This window comes from Myotis lucifugus, unplaced genomic scaffold, assembly GCF_000147115.1.
Source record: "Myotis lucifugus unplaced genomic scaffold, Myoluc2.0 scaffold_112, whole genome shotgun sequence".
NCBI classification, from domain to species: domain Eukaryota; kingdom Metazoa; phylum Chordata; class Mammalia; order Chiroptera; family Vespertilionidae; genus Myotis; species Myotis lucifugus.
The window spans coordinates 1,738,855-1,757,980 of NW_005871160.1; the positions used below are offsets into that span (position 1 = coordinate 1,738,855).

Here is a 19,126-nt window from a genome sequence, read left to right on the forward strand (position 1 = left end):
TGGAGAGGGTGCAGGCCAGGCTGAGGGACCCCTCCCCCCATGCACGAATTTCATGCACTGGGCCTCTAGTATCTATATAATCTAGTAAACTTGATTTCCAGGCAGAATATTAAAGGTGCTGCCAAAACAAAACAAAACAAAACACCGACAGAGGAGTAAGGTAGACTAAAGAATGAATTCTTAAGTTTTCAAGCAATTTGGAGACTATATAAATACTAGAGGCCCTATGTATGAAATTTGTGCAAGGGCCTTGGCCCCAGCCCCCACCCGTGGCGGCTGCAGCCGGGGGTGGGGGTGGGGTGGCCTCTGCTGCAGCCCCCACCCTCTGCAGCTTTGTCTGGAAGGAAGGATGTATGGAAGGACATCCTTCTGAGAAAATATATGTTCAAGATGTAGCTATAAGATCTTTTGTTTAAATCTCAGAAAGATCGAAGGTGTAACCTTAGAAATTCTTCCAAAAATATAAAAGGCCTTTTAAGGATCTTTAGTGTGTGCCTTGTAGATTCTCTTCATTAAAGAATGAAACTTTTAAGAATCTTGAGGGTGGAGTCCCCCAATAACCACACCAGGGCCCAAGAGAGAGAAGGGTCTGACTCAAAAAGATTTGTATGACAAATTCCAACTTTCTTAACATGGCTAAGGCTCGGATCCTCCCTCCAGCCCAATCTCCTGGCACTTCTTCCTTCCTCTCTGTGCTCAGGTTAAGTTGGTCTTCATGAATTTCTTTTGTCTCCATGCTGTTCTCCCTGCTTGGGTAGCACTCCTTCTCAGCTCATCCTATTCCCAGTGAACTTTTACACATATTTCAGCTTAAAATGACACTTAACTTAGATTTCCTATTCATGCTCTCATAGTATCCTTGTATTTTTCTTTCATAGCACTTATGACCTTGCTAATGAAATAATCATTTGCATAACTGTTTGATATCTGCTTCACCACTGTACTGTAGACATCATGGGGATAAGGCCCATGTCCTTCTTGTTTCCTGCTCTAATCCCAGTACTGAAACAGAGCCAGGCACATAGTAGGTACTCAAAGACCATTTGTTAAATATTATTGAGTGAAATTGTAAGATAGCTGACCAAGGTTTGCAGTTAAAACTTATGGCCATAGAAGTAAGAAAAAGATGAACTTGCCCATATGGTGTCAACCTACAACATTGACTTCATAGCTATTATGCTCACAAATCAGCTGAGCTCACCCCACCAGGCTGAGGGCCCCCTGAGCTTGCTCCCTATAGGCCATCTTGATGTCACCAGGGACACTTCTGATAATAGAATCTCTCTCTTTAAAAAATTGGTTTATGGATGAAAAAGTCTCAAGTATATAGGATGCTGAGTTTAGCAGAATTTGTATGTAAATTGGTATTTGGCTGGTGATCAATCTTGTGCTAAAAATGGAAAATCAATAATAAAAAAGAGAATCTAAGGGGAAAAATAAGTTGTAGACATTTTTGGTCCAATGAGTTTCCAAGTCCGAGGACACTGCATCTAAGACCAAGGTTACTGTCTGTTTGAAAGGAGTGTGCAAGAAAACCAGACGAGCATCTCACACACAGAATATAGCTGAAGCTCCTGGTGAAAGAAGAGTCCCAAAGGCAATGCTTCCCATAGCACTTCCTGGGAAAGGCCTTTGAGGTATCTCCTTGGGACTCAGAAGGCGGCACTATACATGATCAGCAGTTCCAGGATCTGTTGAGCTGCAGAGTTCACTGAACTACTGAAGGCACAAGAGCTGACCTCATGTGCCAGGCACACAAGCAACAAGCTTAAGGACATTGAAGGAGCACTAAAAAAGGAATAAAATGAGTAAAAACACCTCATCTTGGTGCCTTCCACTAGATACCAAAATGGATTGGGACAATCCATTCTATTGACACAATAGAAAGATATGGATTGCATGGGGGAAGGGCAAATGTTGCTGAGTAGCACCAATTCAAACAACTTCTGATTGAAGTAGTGTGTGTGTGTGGGGGGGTGGTGGGGGTGGTTGGGGGAGGGGTTAGGAATGGTTAAGCACCCATTGAGAGGCTAGTGGACCCAGATAATTTATGTAAATGCCTAGTTAAGTTTGTTATGCAGAGATTCGGGAAGTCTCATTGAAAAGAAAACAGCTGTTATGGGTTGAATTGTATGCCCCTTCCCCCTCTCCCCTCCTAGTACTGCAGAATGTGACTTTATTTGGAAATAGGATCATTGCATTATTGCAGATGTAATTAGTTAAGATGAGGTCATAGCAGAGTAAGGTGGGCCTCTAATCCAATATGACAGGTGTCCTTATAAAAAGGAGAAATTTGGACAGAAACAGATACACATAGAAGGAAGACACTGGGAAAAGATGGGCATCTATAAGCCAAGGAGAGAAGCCTGGAACAGATCCTTCCCTCACAGCCTTCAGAGAAAACCAACAGCCAATTTCTATTTCACAGTTCTAGCCTCTTGAGCTGTGTGACAATACATTTCTGTTGTTTGAAGCCTGTGGTCCTTTGTTAACAGCAGCCTGAGCCAACTAACATAGAGGATCATGTAATAGCAGAGTGCATGGATCTTGGGGGCAGTGCACAGATCCTGGATCCACCCATCCTAGCTATGTGACTTTGGTTAAGTCATTTAAAAACTCTTTAAAATTCTCAACTTCCTTTTCTCTAACATGTAGATAATCAGGAGTGATATTCAAGATATTTAACAGCCCATTAGGTGCGCTACAGAAGCTGCCGAATCCACCTGTGGCCACTGGAGGGTGACTCTAGGTCCATTCATTCTTAAAGATTCATTCCAGTCTTGGGTGGCTAGACAGGCACCGAGCATGTATCTGCTGAGGTGCCATCAACACATTAGCCAGGGTTCTGTCTACTCCTTTAGAGTTGGTCCAATCAGGCCAGGGAGACGCATGACCACTGTGGAGGGAGCACTCAGGGCTCTCTACCCCTGATAGTGCCCACCGGGGTCTCTCCTGGGCTGGGGTGTTCAGTGGGGAAGAGGTATGAGGTGAGGGGCTCATTCAAGGGATACAGAGAAGCTGTAAATTACCAACCTATATGGAAGCATTTTAATATTTCAACAATCAACCAGGCTTCCCTGACTTTCACCTGCTGAATATCAGGCCTGTGATAATTACAGAATATTTATACAGTTTTGTGAAGATTAGATGAGATGACACGTGTCAAGTGCTTAGAAAAATGCCTGGCATATGGCAATAAATGCTAGTTTACATTATTATTGAGAAGAATGGTACTTCAATGGAGCTCAATTTATTAAGCATTAATTAAGCACCTACGACATGCTAGGCACTAGCCCAGCCATTAGGAATACAGAAATGAATGTGGCATCATCCCTGCCCTCAAGGAGTTTATTTTTAGCAGAGCTAAGATACTCTTTTCTACTTCCCTGCTTTTCATAATAAAGGGAGATGAGGGTCTTTCAGTATTTCAATGCCTAGCACTTCTGGTTCCACCTTTCTATTCACACTAGATGCCTCCATGCATTCCTCATTTGAGTATTTCTTTAGGGACTTGCTATGTCATGGTTTGGCTTAAGTGATCCCTGATTTGGTAGGTTTTAAAACAAACAAACAACAAACAAATAAACAAGCAAACACTTGTACTGAGGCCGGAATTCAATTGATTTTATTTCCATTAAGATAAAAATGTCAGGCTTAAAAGTGAGTTCTGGAATTGACATAGAGTCACTTCTACCATATCCTTTGGTAGAGCCAACTTGGACATCCAGCCCAGACAAGTCTTCAGAGGACCCCAGCCCCAGCCTCCATCTGACTTATACCTGGAAGATTCCACCTGAGCCCAGTCAACCCACAAAACCACAGGAGACAGTGATAAATTAATATTTAAGCCACTGGTTTGGGGCAGTTCATTGAATAGCAAGAATACCTGCCTAGTATTCTTTTTTCCACACAGGGCATCCAAAGGATAATTTGTGGTAAAAATCAAAAGTGCTGCTATGGTAGCTTGTCTCCAAAGCTGGGAACCATTAAATTTTCCTCTCCCTGCATGTGACTCCATTTCAACTCCATCTAGAAGTGGAGTCTATTTATCTGCCCTCTTGAATCTGGCTGGCTTAGGAGGAACTGTGACCGAAAGGATATGGTAGAAGTGACTCTATATCAATTCCAGAACTCACTTTTAAGAGGACTGGCAACTTCCACTTCGCTGTGGTCTGAATGTCTCTGTCCCCTCAAAATCCATATGTTGAAATTCTAAGCCCAAGGTGATGGTATTAGGAGATCCTTCGGGAGGTGATTAGGTCATGCATGCTCTGCCTTCATGTCTCGGATTTATGTCTTTATCAAAGAGATCCCAGAGAGCTCACCTTCCACCTCGTGAGATCACAGCAAGAAAATGGCCATTTGGAAGTGGGTTCTCACTGGACACTGAGTCTGCCTGCATCGTGACCTTGAACTTCCCAGCCTCCAGAACTGTGAGAAATGCATTTCTGTTGATTTTAAGTTACCCAGTTCATGGTGTTTTGTTATTGCAACCAGAATGGACTGAGACACACTTCCATTCCCTGGAAGCACTTGTCCTTGGGCAGCTCCCTCTGGGAACCCAGGGGCCATGCTGTGGGAAGCCCAACACAGAGAGAATGAGTAGGTGCTCCAGTGGACAGTCATCTGAGTTCCCAGCCGACAGCCAGCATCAACTACTAGCCATGTGAGTGAGCCGACTGGGACATCCAGCCCAGCCATGTCTTCAGAGGACCGCAGCCCCAGCCTCCATCTGACTTCTACCTGGGAGACTCCACCTGAGCCCAGTCAACCCACAAAACCACAAGAGACAGTGATAAATTAATATTTAAGCCACTGGTTTGGGGCAGTTTATTGACTAGCAATAGACAACCAGAATTCTGCTCTTAGGAACCTCAAATATTGCCAACCTGTAAGCATTGTGAAAGAGGCAGGGCACGGGGAATCCAAAGTCTGGGCTCGCGCCATAGCTCTGTCCCTACAAGCTCTGTGACCTTTACCACTCTGGGCCTCTGTTTCTTCTCTTGTATAATAAGGGTCCAGACTGCTAAGATTCCTCACACTTCTAACGCTCTATGGCACTGTAAACTCTCTTGGATGATATGAGTATCACCTTCACTAACCTTTTGTACAGAGTTCCATTCAAATGGAAAATTCTGCTTTTATTTCATAGTCACCGATCTTCAAGGTCATCGGGCCCAATCTGCTCACGGTATAGATGAGGATAAGTCACAGAGAGGTGAAGACGTCCTAGCTTGCACACTCCTTGCTTCTACCTAGGCCCCCTTTCTAAAGTTCTTGTCCAATTACTCCTCCCTTCACTTTGGAAAGGGGTCATTGCTTCCTCGTTTTTAAACACTCTGGCATTTGTGAGTAAACTGGCCAAAGGGTGCTTTCTGTGCCTCTGTGTCTTTGATCTTGCCCCGTCCCAGCTTTCCACATGGACCTACCTGGTTTTTCATTTTCTGAGGGGTTTTTTTTCTCTCTCAAAGTTTTTTCTTTTACTATTTTTTTATTATGGAAAAATAGATATAACATAACATTTGCCATTTTAACCATGCTAAGTGTACCAAATGGACCCAGCTTCCACGGTCCATTCCTGGCCCTTGAAGCCTGGGTGACATCCTAGCTGAAGAGGCCGGTCCTGGAGCATTTCTCTGTGTTCCTGTAGAGCTCAGCTGCTTGAGGCTGCTGGACAAAGAGCCTCGAGGACAGAGCCAGGTCCAAGCCTGGTTGTCATCCCCATGGCCCAGCTCAGCGTACAAATGCTCAAGAAACGTTTGTTGTGCTTTGGCTCAGTTGGTTGGAGTGTCGTCCTCTTCACCGAAAGGTTGCGGGTTCCATTACGGGTCGGGGCACATACCTAGGGTGTAGGTTTGATTCCCAGTTGGGGCTTGTACAGGAGGCAACCAATTGATGTTTCTCTCTCTCTCTCCCTTCCCCTCTCTCTAAAATCAATAGGGTGAGGATTTAAAATTTTTTTAAAAAATTTAAAAATAAAAACACAATTGTTTGTCAAGTGAATTAATGACCCTATAATGTTAAAAGAAAGCCTCCTAAGTCTCTCTTATATCACCTTAAGATTACTCCTCCTGTCTCGTGGGAATAAACAGGGTTCATAAATAGCAACCACTGTGTCACACGAGGGCCCATAAGGGGCACATATATGCCTCCTTCTCCAAAGGTGAGCTTCTCAGTGCAACAGCGGAGACATGATAGGCTCATAAATACCCCTGGTGACAGTCTCGTTTTAGAACTCACGTTTACTTGCCATGTTGTGTTTCTGTTAGAGAACAAAGAGAAATCTGCCCTTTGGTGACTGAATGAGGTCAAAGCATTATAATGGGTGTCACCAAGGGCTGACAAATTCTGCCCCAAGAATGTAATAAAAATGAGCAGATCACTGCCATCCTTTGAAACACTCGCTCAAACATGCCTGTTTCAAACCCAGGCTGTGAGCTGCAGCTAACCACCTCTTTGTCTTCCTCCAGACCAGGCAAGCCGCATGCAGCAGCTCGGGGGCCCACAACTGTTTGAACATTGAAAGGAATCGCAGCTTTGGCAGAAAGCGAGAATACCTGTCTAATGGGATGAAGGGACAGTGAGACCCTTGGCCTGGCGGGTCTCTGCTGTCTTGAATCTCCTGTGTCACTGCAATTCCAGTTGCAGAGGGAGGCCTGGTCAAGAGAGGCTACCCCCACACTAAGAACGGTCCTCTTTGCTGTCACTGTCATGGTCATGGCCAGGCTGGAGAGGCTGCGACCCGCTGGGAGAGGCGCATCTTTAGATAAATGTCGTGACCTGGTTTGAGGGGGGAAGATAAAAATCAGCCTTCAGTGCTGTGAAGGACAGGTTAATGGACAATAAATATTTTACCAGCTCTGGCCATTTATATGCAATGCCACCTTTTCACCCTTTCTAGCAAATTGTTTTCTTTGTTTTTTTGTTTTTTCCCCTCCCCAAGCCCCATTATTCTTTCATAGTGCAGAGGGGAAAACAACATTTCTGTCACTTCTCTAGCCACTTCTGTGTACACAGTAGGTTCTAGTTAATGGTAATTTTCTTCTTCTTTCTCCCCTGATCCTCTCCACTGAATAAAAATTGCTCCTTTCCCCCACCCCACCCCCCACCCCAAGACAAAAAATCAAACAGGAGGACAACGTAGGTGATTCTACTGTAGACGGCCATCAGACTTCTTTTTTTACCCCTTCCAGAGCGACAGGGTCAGCCCCTCTCTTGGCCTGAAGTTGAGGCCAGTGGCCCCCAAGGTGGCTGCTTCTATTTCCGGCTCCCCAAGTCCAGAGAGCGGTAACCTCGCCTCTGGGAGGGCCAGGCAACCTGCCCGCCGGCAGCTCCTGCCCGCAGCCTCTGTGCACCTACATTTCCATAAATTTACATCAAATTTGTGCTGAATCATATCCCCCCCATGCAGAAGAAATGAAATTCATTATCAATAAGTACAATAAATTTGAATAATCTGAGAGGCGAGTGACTTTCCCTGTCTCTCTTCCATTTAACTCCTTCCTTGGGCCACTGCTCACTCCACTCCCCCTGGAGCCTGAGTTGTCTTTCTCCCACCCACCCCTGCTTTCCCATTTCTCCCCCTGGTTCTTGATTTTCTGGCTTCTCATCAGGAGCCCTGGGCTACATCTCCCTTTGTCTTTCCTTTCCTATCTGGCCTCAGCGGGCAGATCGCCCTTTCCTGTAGGTTCCCCCTCCTGGAACTCTTCCATCGGTAGAAGGAGCTGCCCCTCTGCTCCCCCTAGTCCCCACCCCTTACCCCACAACACCCCAGCCAATCACGCCCAAGCCTGGGCCACCTCAGGATGACAATTGCGGGTCCCCAGCCTGCCAGGCTGTCATCAGCCCCACTCAGTCATTTTGAGCACCTCCTGGTGGTTCAGTGGGGAGTGGAACTTACTTCCACCCCCTGTTGCTGGGCTGATTGGCAGCCAGCGGGGCAGGGAGGCAGCAGCCAGCAACTGATTGTTTGTTGCTGGGCAGGGAGGGCTTAGTGCGGGCAGAGTGAGGGCCCAAGAGCTCAGGGGACTAAGAGACAGAGGATGCTCTGAGTCAGGAACCAGGCCAGGATCCCCTGCCTGTCTGTCTGTTGTCTGGCTGCCAGCCCTGGGAGAAAAATGGATGAGGCCCTTTGCAGAGTGTCCCCAGGTAGGGGGAAGAGAGGAGGTTTATCTTTTATAGAATTGAGGCCAGTGGCCCAGGGGACCTCAGGTCTCCGGGCTCTGCAGGAAGCGTGACCGTGACCGCAGTGCACTGTGGCACCTGCAGTCCCCTGACCCCGGATGAGATCATGAACAAAGGAAGGCATTTAGCAACCAGCCCAGGGGGGCTCCTGGCAGGACCTGTCAAAATGGCCCTCCCTTGACAAGAGCAAGAATTGGGGACCTTGGCTCTCATGGAGCTAATTAAAAAAATCTGTATCTACCACTATAAACCACAGTCATTATGAATCATTTTCTTCCCAGGCCCATCAGCCTTGGTTTCTTCATTCAGGCAGGAGAAAAGTGACCTGGGAAGGGAGTGGCCGTGAATACTGCCCAGCTGCATGGTTCAGAGAAAAACCGAGCCAAAAACCTCTCCTGCAGACTTGCTTCGTTTCCTTTAATGAGAACTCTGACATTTTTGCTTGGGCAGCCAGAATTTGAACTGAAAATACTGTCGAGAGAAGTTGTGTCAAACGCTTTAGGGTTTTCCCCCGTGTGTCTGGGGCTGTTGAGACTTGGCCAGAGTCAACCTGCAAATCAGTAGAAAACCTGCAACAAGAGGCTCAGGTTTGTAACAAAAAGTTCACGTCGCCCTTTCCCAGTCTCTCCAGAGATTTCTTTTTTGTTTTCTTTTGTTGTCACCAGTATCTGCTGGTTTAATGTCTTAGATCAAGCTATTTTTGGAGTTTCCACATCTAAACCCCTCTCCAACATTTGAAAGTGAAAAGCATCATTCAAAAGCATCCCAGCACTTTCTTCTACCAATATAGGTGCATAGAAATAAATAAATAAAACTGGCCCTGGGGCTACGAATTTATATGGAAAAATTGGGTCCCTAGAGATTTCTCAGGGAGCTAAGGGAACATGAAAATAGAGGCTGAAAAATAAATGAACAAGCAAAACAGAAACAGATTTATAGATACAGAGAACAGAATGATGGTTGCCAGAGGGGAGAGGAATTGGGGGGTGGGGTGAAAAAGGTGATGGGATTAAGAAGTACAAATTAGTAGTTACAGAATAGTCACGGGGATGTAAAGTATAGCATATGGAAGATAGTCCATAATCTTATGTAATAAAAGGCTAATATGCAATGGACCGAACGGCAGAACAACTGGTCGCTATGATGCACACTGACCACCAGGGGCAGACACACAACGCAGGAACTGCCCCCTGGAGGTCCGTGCAATCCCACAGGGGGAGCGCCACTCAGCTAGAAGCCGGGCTCATGGCTGGCGAACGCAGCTGCAGTGGCGGGAGCCTCTCCTGCCTCTGTGGCAGCGCTAGGCCATCAGTCGGACATCCCCTGGGGGCTCCCGGACTGCAAGAGGGTGCAGTCCCGGCTGAGGGACCCCCTCGATTGCACAAATTTTGTGTACTGAGCCTCTAGTACAAAATAATATTGAATGTGAACTGTATTTGAAAAATAAAAAAGAAATAAACCCTTCTAATGTGGGCTTTCAAGATAGGTAATTGCTATTAATAGCACTTTTATTTTACATTTACAAAAGGGTAGAAAATATAGGATAAACACACCAAAGTAAAAAATCAACACCCCTCCCAAATAAATGCATAGAAAAACGTGAGAAATTAGCTAAAATATTTATAACAATTTACCCAGGCCATGGGAGATTTTACAAGCTTCTTTCTACAGCAAATACAATGAAATTTAACTTTAAAACAAAGGAAGGAAGAAAATAGAGGCTAGAGTCACGTGTTAATACTTAATTCCAGGAGGGAAATTCAAGTCAAGGGCAGCTGGTTTTAAACTGGTTCTGTGCAAATGGACTGTCGGATGAAGCATTTAATGTACTGCTTTCATCAGAGGTAAGGAAAGTTGGTCAGCAGTTTTCCTTATTTTTCATTTTTTTAAAGAAAAAAGCTAACCAACAATATAATTAGCTTTGTTTTCGTCAGCCTGGGCTGCTCTTGATGAGGTGTCTAGAGGCCTTCTGGTATAGGTGCCTAAAAGCTTAAATGGCATTTAATTATTATTATTACTCAATGTCAGGCTCCATAAATGAAAAGAGATAAAAAAGAATCGCTCGCAGCAACACTGCCTTGGTTTGTGATTTCATCACATCTCAGAAGCGAGGCAGGTTCAAGCTGGCAGGTGGGGCATGAAACCTCTAAGGAGGATCCAGCTCCTGGAGATGCTGTTCAACTGAGCTAGAAGTTTCTCCACAGGCTGGGGAGGGAAGAGGCCTGCCACTCTTTGATTTTCCTCCCCAATTTTATATTTGTTTTTAAAAAATATATTTCTATTGATTTCAGAGAGGAAGGGAGAGGGAGAGAGAGATCAACGATAAGAGAGAATCATGGATCGGCTGCCTCCTGCATGCCCCACACTGGGGATTGAGCCCGCAACCCAGGCATGTGCCCTGACTGGGAATTGAACCCTGACCTCCTGGTTCAAAGGTCAATGCTCAACCACTGAGACACACCGACTGGGCCCTAATTTTATTTTAAAATACCTTAAACACTGGCTGACTTACTTCAGAGAAGGAAAGCAAATTGGAGAAATGACTCCACACAGAGGTACGTGGCCTCTAATGTAAGAGTCCTTGGCAGCTGACGGCCTGAAGTATCAGTGACCGTTGCCAAGGAGCAGCGGTACTGAAAGCCTCAGCTAAACGTGGTAACTGGAAGGGGCAGGCTGCTTTCCCACCTGAATGCCAGCTGAGAGCAAGGCACAGGCAGCAGAAGGCAGATGGACCAAGTTATGTCCACTCTTCCTACAGTCTATTTCATCGACAGGTCAGAAGGAAACCAGATGGTTTGCCAGAGGGCAATATATTGGCAGACAGTACCTGCTTCTTAGCATGAGACATCAGGCTGTTAAGAACAGGAGCTTGGCGCTGAGTTAACCCTAGATGTTCAGTTCAGGGATGACCTTCTTTCCGCTTCCTTGGATTAAAAAGAGAATAGATTAGGTGGCCCAGCATGGTCAGAAGCCTTAGCTGCATTCTAGCCCCCTTTTCTCTCTTTTTATTCCCTAGAGCAAAACCTCGATGGTAAGGATTGCAAACCCCATAGGCCCCAGGACAGGGACTATGGTCTGCAATGCTATTGAACCCCGGGTGAGTATAGGATTTGTATACAACAGGCACAGAATAAAGGTGCTGACGGGCAGTCTCCTAGTCCCTGGCCTGCCAGAATCTGTTGTAGAATCTTCTTTAGATGAGGACCCAGCAGGTCGGGATGCCAGGGGCTGTGGCTTTTCAAGTGCTGCCAGGGAGGCCATCCAGGCTCTTCAGCTACTGTCACCATTTGTATCAGTTATGTGTTGATCTATAGCAAACCCTCCCAAACATCACTGGCTTAAAACCACATCAGTTTATGTAGCCTGTGACCTGTGGGGCAGCAAACTGGGCAAAGCTCAGCTGGGTGGTTCTTCTGCTGGTTTCATCCAGGGCAGCTGGGGGTCAATGGCCTCGCTCACATATGTGGCAACTGAGTTGGCCATGAGTCCCTCATCCTCCAACAAGCTTTTCTGGGCCTGTTTCTATGGTGGGGATCACAGGTTCCCAAGGACATAAGCAAGGATAAGTCTGCACAGGTGTTTGCAGGCCTCTTTGTGTAGCACGTTTGCAAACATTGCATCAGCCAAAGCAAGTCACATGGCTGAGCCAAGGGTCAAAGTTACAGACAATGGCTGGGATACAGGCAGGAAAGTATTCACACCATTTTGCAAACAATCTACCACATCAACAAAACAAGGCCAACATCAGAGTCCCAATCTCTGCAACTCCCAAGGGTGATACTTCGTTGGTAGATTTCCAAGATGCTGAAGAGGGCCTATTGGAGCCAGATGTCCTAGTTGAATCTCTGCTTCCCCATCAGATAAATGCGGATAACATCTACCTCATAGGGTTGATCCAGGATCAATAGGGGCTAAAAGTAATAAATAAATATTGGCAGTGGTGATTGACACCTGCAAAATGGGTTCACAGCTTCTCTCAACCTACCTGCTCATCTCCACAGGCAGGCAGGGCTGTGCAGGTACAAAAGGCTCACTGTTGGGGATGGTCCCCGAGAGGGGTTTAGGTGGCACAGGAAAAGCACCTTGAATGACAAACTCCTGTGAGACTCACCTGCCCTGCCACCAGCTTTCAGTCCTTCCTCTGACTTAGAGGAAGTCTCAGTTTGTCCGGGATACGTCTTAACCCCTCTCCTGCCAAGTGTTAAGCATCACGCTCAGCTTTTGGACCTATTTAGAATTCAATATCATTTTACTGTTCACTTTTACATGTTCTTTCTATTTATGACAGCTGGTCATTTAAGAAATAAATATAAATAAACCGTAGTAGCTTGAAAAACAATGTTAAATATAGAACACGTGGTTCACTCATTCAGATGTTCAATAAATCTTTGTAGAATGTGCTTTACATCAGAGAGCAGAGCCAAGCCCGGTGGGGCTGGAAGAGAATCGTGAGGGGGCTGATGGAGGTCCAGAAAGGGCAGGATTTGGGGATGCGCTTCTTGTGGGAGACACACTGGTGCCTGCCCAGCCCTCCTCCTGCCCTGCAGAGAGGTAGTGCTGGGGTCAGGGGTTACCTCCGGGCTGAGACCCGGCCGCCCCTTCCCTAGAGCCCCGGGCGGGCCGGGGGCGGCCGGCGGGGTCCGGGCTGCGCCGGGCGGGCCGGCGGGGCTGTGGCTGCGGCCGCCAGGGCCCGGCTCCTCCTCCCCTTCCTCCCGCCGAGGCTGACGTGGAGGCGACAGCGCGGGCGGCCGCAGGAGGCGGCGGCGCAGCGGCTCGAGGCTCCAGGCCTCGCGGGGCCGGGCGGTGGCGACGGCGGCGGCGGCGGCGGTGCGGGAGGTGGAGGCGGAGGAGGAGGAGGAGGAGGCGGCGGAGGGCGGCGTCCCTGCAGCCCGCCCGCGCCTGCAGCAGGAGGCCATGAACGGCGACCGCACCGAGAGCGACTGGCAGGGGCTGGTGAGCGAGGTGAGGCCGCGGCGCCGGCCAGGCGGGAAGGGCTGGGCGAGCGGCCCCCGGTCCCAGGCCGTGCCCCCCGGGTGGCCGAGCCGGGCGGGGACGCGCGCACGGAGCGGGGGGAACGTGCACCGGGGGCCCCCCGCGCCCGGCCCTGCGCGACCCGCCAGGTGCGCTGCTCCTCCGCTCTTCCCGGTCTAGCCCGGGCCACTTTCCTCCACGCCATCTGGTGACAGCCCGTGGGGAGGGAGGGGCCTTCCCTCCGCAGGGCTGGGCCCGGGATTGGAGCGTGGAGCCCGGATCCGGGAGGGAGGAGAGGGCGCCAAGCCCCACCTGCCTTCCTAGTAGCCAGTTTTGGAGCCAAGCGATTGGACGCCCGACGCTGAAGTGGGAAGGTGGTGCCGGGGAAATCCGGGCCCTGGGGCAACACTGGGCCAGGTGGCCTTCCCTGCAATGGAGCTTTGGGTGGGGGAGTTCAGGGTCCTCGTTAGCCTCCATTCATTCACCCCTCGATGAAATCCACATGGGTTTACTGTGGGCCTACCAAAGGAAACAGGTGCGGAGTCGTTGGATTTGTGGAAGCAGAGAACACCACGCCCCGCTATTTGTCATAATCACATGACGCTGGGTCAGTGCTTTGGACTCTTATCCAATTTCCTCCTCAGTCCACCTTTAGAGATTTTGACTCGAGAGGGGCTCCCTGACCTCCCCAGGTGGGAGGGCTTGCTGATGTCTCCTTCTCACAGGTTGCTGGTCCTGTGATGCAGTCACCCATGTCACCTAGGCAGGCTGGCCATCCACCGGAAGTGTGCTCTTCCCTCCCTCCTGAGAATTACCCTCCGTCCCCGAGGCGCAGGGGGCTTCTTTTCCTTATTCAGTGCACACATGCAGCGCGATGACTTGCTCTTCTGAACGTCCTCTGGGCCTCCAGGTCAGCCCGGGAACAGCCCTTAATGTCTCGTGCGTGCAAAGCGTTGCAGTTCTGAAGAGGAATGAGATGTCAGAGCTTCTTCCGTAGTTTAATTTGTTTACTCTTGGTCTAGTAATTGGAAACTGCTAACTGTACAGCATTATGATCCATTGTATTGCAGTCTGTCCCCATCTCCCCCAACTTTTCAGGCTTTATGTCAAGGGATAGATTCTCTGGGCATCTGTTCTCTTGGCCCATCAAGAATCATACCCAGCAGTTCAGGAAGCTGGAGATGGTTCTTCATAGGAGTCCAGTGTTGGACTCTGGAATAGCAGCAGAATATTCACCACACCCACAGATGCTCACCGGATGCCTAGGAGTCAGGTTCATTGCCAGGTCCTTGGGATTCAGTGGCGAAGACAGAACCTTTCTTGCCATCAAAGGACTCCTGGAGCATATGCTATAGTTTGGGAGGGGCCTTCCCAAACGATACGAATACCAAGGAAATACAAAAGAATGGAATATGAAGGTTGGAAAACCAAAGGAAGGAGGTGTACTATATTGTAACCTAGTGGCCCCCCTGCTAGGCTGTGTGTTTTGTTTGGCTTTCTTCCAGTGGCCTACATGGAGCACCACACACACAAGGTGCTCAGAAAATGCTTGCAGAATAAGTTGAGATCCAGGACATGTCTTGCCTATCCCAGACTTATGCTTTCTTCCCTTCCACAGGCATTCATTAAAGGCTTAGGATGTGGAAGACACAGCGAGGGGCTGGGGGATGGGAAAATGAATCAAAATGCTTCCCACCTTCGCAATAGCTAATGACGATTTAGGTCCATTTTCGATCTTAAGCATTTCACACGGCCCGTTCTCATAATGGTGTGAGGGATAAATTATTTCTGATTTTATGGATAAGGAGGCTGTGGCTCAGACAGGCTAACAACTTGCTTGGAGCCTCACAGCCAGAGGCGCAGAGTTGGATCCCTGGTTTTTCTGACTCCGGAGCTTGGCATCACTAGGCCACACTGTGTATTTTAATCATCTGTGCATCTGTCTGTATCTTCCACTAGACCAGCGGTCACCAACTGGTGGTCCGTGAGGTCCGAAAGGTCCGTGAGGTCTGAAAGGTTGGCGACCACTGCACTAGACAGTAGGTTCTCCAAGGGAGGGGACCATGTCTTGTTCATTTTTGAATCCTCAGCAACTGGATTAAATGTTTCGCAGAATATGATCTATAGATCACCTGCATCAGAGTCATTTTAGGAGCAAAGAGTGCAAAGAGTCATTCTGTATTTTGGGGAAAATGGAATATTTTGAGTCTCACCCCAAATCTACTGTAGTGGATTGAAATCTCCCTCCCCGCCTCCAATGGGTACATCTAACTGCTGTCCCTCCCCTCCCACCTCCCATGAATGTGAACTTATTTGGAAATAGGGTCTTTGCAGATATAATCAAGTTTAGGATCTCAGGATGATCTCATCCTAGATTTACAGTGGGCCTACATCTGAGCGGTGTCCTTCCTTAGAAGAGAAGAGAGAGCTGAGCCATAGAGCTACCAAGGGAAAGGCTGTGAGAAGACTGAGACACACCCAAAGGGAGCTCATATGAAGACGGCTTTCTGACACACAACGATTTCTGCAGAAGTCCTGGTGTCTACCTCTCACACGGGGTCTGCACGCCAGTACCCTGCCTGCCCAAGGCCTGTGCTCTCTTTCAATCAGTTTGCTTCCTTAGCTTGCCTCTAGGAAGCAGTTTTCATTTAAAATGATTCTACAGACATCAGTTTTACTTTCACCTTTTCAGTGTAACAAGCTGAAATGACAGCCTTCTCACAGGCCCTGGAGTAAACGTGGCCATGCGTGTGAAAGGGGCATGGCTGGTGGTCTATTTTGAAAATTAAATGTCTGGGGAGGGGGACATGTTCTTCTTATCACCACCTGAGGTGATCTCTCAAAATCAAGGGGAGATCTTGAAAGGCAGCAGTGCGGGCAATCAATAACTTTTTATTTCCAAGATAAAAATCCTGGCCATCTTTCAGCCTAGTGCCCTATGATAAACCATGGCTAATGAATTTTGGTTAATTAATTAGATAGCAATCACTCTTGTCCCTTGACTGTGTTGTATGCAGTGCTGTTAGGCAGATGGAAGACAGTTAACCCTGGGCCTCTTCCCCAAGTATAGCCACTGACTTTTGGAAGAGAGGGGTTTTGAAGAGGCGTAGAGTCTGGCTCTATGATTGAGGGCATAGCTCTCTGTCTCAGTTGTTGACTCAGATCTGGGGTAGTGAGTTTTGACTGTATGTCTTTCTTTTTCTTTTCTCACCTGAGGATATGTTTATTGATTTGAGAGAGAGAGGAAGGGAGAGAGGAAGAGGAACATCGATATGAGAGCGAAACATTGATCAGTTCCTCCTGTATGCGCCCCAACCCGTGATGGAACTCACAGCTTAGGTATGTGCCCTGACCAGGAATTGAACCCACAACCTTCTGGTCTATGGGATGACTTTCCAACCAGCTGAGCCACCTGGCCAGGACTCTAGCTGTTTCTTGATGCGAATGATCAAAAACCCAATCCAAAATGGTTCATATTAGAAGGAATTTTTTGGCTGATGTTGTGGGTCAAATTGTGTCCCCAAGAAGATAAGTATCTGTGAATGTCACCTTATTTGGAAATAGAGTCTTAAAGATGTAATCAAGTTGAGGTGAGGTCATTAGAGTGGGCTCCTAATCCAATGACCAACATTCTTATAATAAGAGGGAAATGTGACACAAAATTGCACAAAGGGAAGACAAGGTGGAAGTCACAGAGGAAAGAAGGCCATGTGATAACAGGTAGAGACTGGAGTTATGCGACTCAAAGCCAAAGAACGCCACGATCGATCGCTGGCTGCTACCAGAATCCAGGAAGAGGCAAGGAAGGATCCTCCCCTAGAGCTTTATGAAGGAGCATGGCCCTGCTGACACCTTGATTTTGAACTTCCAACTCCCAAGAATATCAGAGAATTAGCTTCTGTTGTTTCAAGACACCAGCTTTTGGCACTTTGTTGTGGCAGCCTTAGCCAACTAACACAGCTGATGTGACTAAAATAGGGGTGACTTTGGGCACAGCTGGATTCGGCACTCAAGCACATGCTTCCTCTCCATCTTTGGGTCTGCTTGCTTACCGCCTTCAGTCTCAGACTCCCAGCCTCTCAAGTTCAAGTCCAGAGGAGAAGCCAGAAACTCTTATGTGGTAGGTCCTATAAAGTCCCAGGAGTCACTCCAGTTGAACTCAGATCATTTGCCTTCCCTGGGAGAAATCGCTCAGGAGTGTAGTGATGTGATTATCTTAGGCCTGGAGTTGTGCACGGGGCCCTGCTCAGACCACATAGACTGAGAGAGGGTTGGGACATTCGAGGCTGGTTGCCAGAAGAAGGGAACTGCATGTTGAGAGAATCACCACACTGTGCAACTTCTCTGAGCTTCGTTCTCTCATCTTTAAATAGGATAATAAAGTACTTATCTCATAGGTGCTATAATTGTGAGGCTCAAATTAAATAGCCCTGTTAGTGCTTAGCTTTCAGCCTGGTAGAAAGTGTTTAGTGATCACTGGTACAATAAGCATGAACCTCAGGACACAAATTCAGGTGTTCACAAAATGAAAACTTCTTTATTTTGCTATAACACCTTAATTTTGATTGCAAATTTACACTGTGAGGGTGGTGGAAATGTAATCTGAATTGGAGTCATGCCTCTCCCTTTCCTTGAACTTGTATTTAAGTTCTAGGGGGCTCAAGTAGTGCTCAGTCATTGGCAGTGGTAATGGGGTGGAGAGCTATTTTTAAAAATATGTTTTTATTTATTTTAGAGAGAGATGCAGGGAGAGGGAGAGGGAGGGAGGGAGGGAGGGAGGGAGAGAGAGAGAGAGAGAGAGAGAGAGAGAGAGAGAAAGACATTGATCGGCTACCTCCTGCACATCCCTTACTGGGGATCGAGCCCAAAACCCAGGCATGCCTGACCCAGAATCGAACCTCTCGGTGCATGGGATGATGGGACAAGGCTCAACCAAGTGGCCGGGGGAAGACTATTTTTGTTGAGCCATACTCTCCTCATTTCAGTCTAGTATCTGGTTACTGGTCACTGGATGTCACTGTGGTGTCCTCCTTTGTTCCTCTCTTGGGCCTCTCTGGCCCTTCATCTGTACCACACCCACATGGCTTTGGGTGAACGAAGAACAAGTTGGTGTAGTGCCTTCACTGCTCTGGGCATGGGGGACTTTAAGCTCTTGCCCAATGTGGGTGCAAGGTCATAGTCTCTTGCCCCCAAATCACTCCTGAGCTGAGGAAAACTTTGGGAAACTATTGTGCTCTTGTCTGCAGAGATGCACCACACAACACCTGGCTAGGTCCTGAGATAATGGGGTTATTTTGTAATTCCTAAGAAAAAAGGGTGTGTTTATTAGGGTAAAGTCTAGGCCACTATACCAAAGATCCCTATCCTCCCCAACTCACCCCCCACTATATTGTTTTAAATCAGGTAGATATGTGGATGCCTTTCACGTCACAATGTGGTGGCCCAGGCTGGGAGAGCAGTCCTGCTTCATGGGTCATTTGAAAACTCAAGGTTTTCTCCATCTTGTTACTTCACTGTGTCTTAGGGGTTGGTCCTCAACTGTGTGGTTAAAGCTGGGTTGTTGCCGTGGTTTTGTCCCAGCCCATCGGAAGGTGAGGGGGCGGGGAGGACAGGGAGAGAGAGAAAGAGGGGAGGGGGGAGTTCAGAGCAAAGGGCTTTTCTTTAATTAGGGATGTCTTCAGAGCTGTATGAATCACTTCTGCTCACATCCCATTGGTCTAATCATAGCCATGTGGCCATCGCTAGCTGTAAAGGAGCCTAAGGACGGCAGTCTTTAGCTGGACATGCCTAACTTAAATTAGGGACAGTTACTCTTATCATTACCTGAGGTGATCTTTCAAAATTTGGGAGATTAAAAAGTAAGAAGGGGTATATAGGACACAGAAATCCCCAAGAAGAAGAGAGGGAAAAAAAGGATAAATTGGTCTTTACCAAAATTAAAAACTTCTATTTTTTTAAAGACCCTGTAAAG

At 47.7% G+C, this 19,126-nt stretch overlaps 1 protein-coding gene and 1 long non-coding RNA gene across 7 annotated transcripts in view; one reads left to right on the forward strand and one right to left on the reverse strand.

Annotated features, from left to right (window-relative positions):
• Positions 1-5,921: 5,921 nt before the first annotated feature.
• LOC111826943 lies at positions 5,922-12,844 on the reverse strand. The gene is made up of 3 exons (XR_002830394.1): positions 12,759-12,844; positions 11,012-11,108; positions 5,922-6,780 (listed from the first exon to the last, which is right to left on the reverse strand). It is a non-coding gene; the product is annotated as an uncharacterized LOC111826943 (long non-coding RNA).
• Positions 12,845-12,976: 132 nt separating this feature from the next.
• The window catches only part of CCDC149 (coiled-coil domain containing 149), a 101,446-nt gene continuing 95,296 nt past the window's right edge, over positions 12,977-19,126 (forward strand). For 4 of the 6 annotated variants that reach the window (XM_023757738.1, XM_023757734.1, XM_023757736.1 and 1 more), the window contains exon 1: positions 13,021-13,146. In XM_023757738.1, coding sequence (XP_023613506.1) covers positions 13,099-13,146 — 48 coding nt within the window. In that variant the 5' untranslated portion in view covers positions 13,021-13,098. Of the gene's footprint in view, positions 13,147-19,126 lie in introns of all 6 variants that reach the window. The other 2 variants (XM_023757730.1, XM_023757732.1) reach the window with 2 other exon arrangements.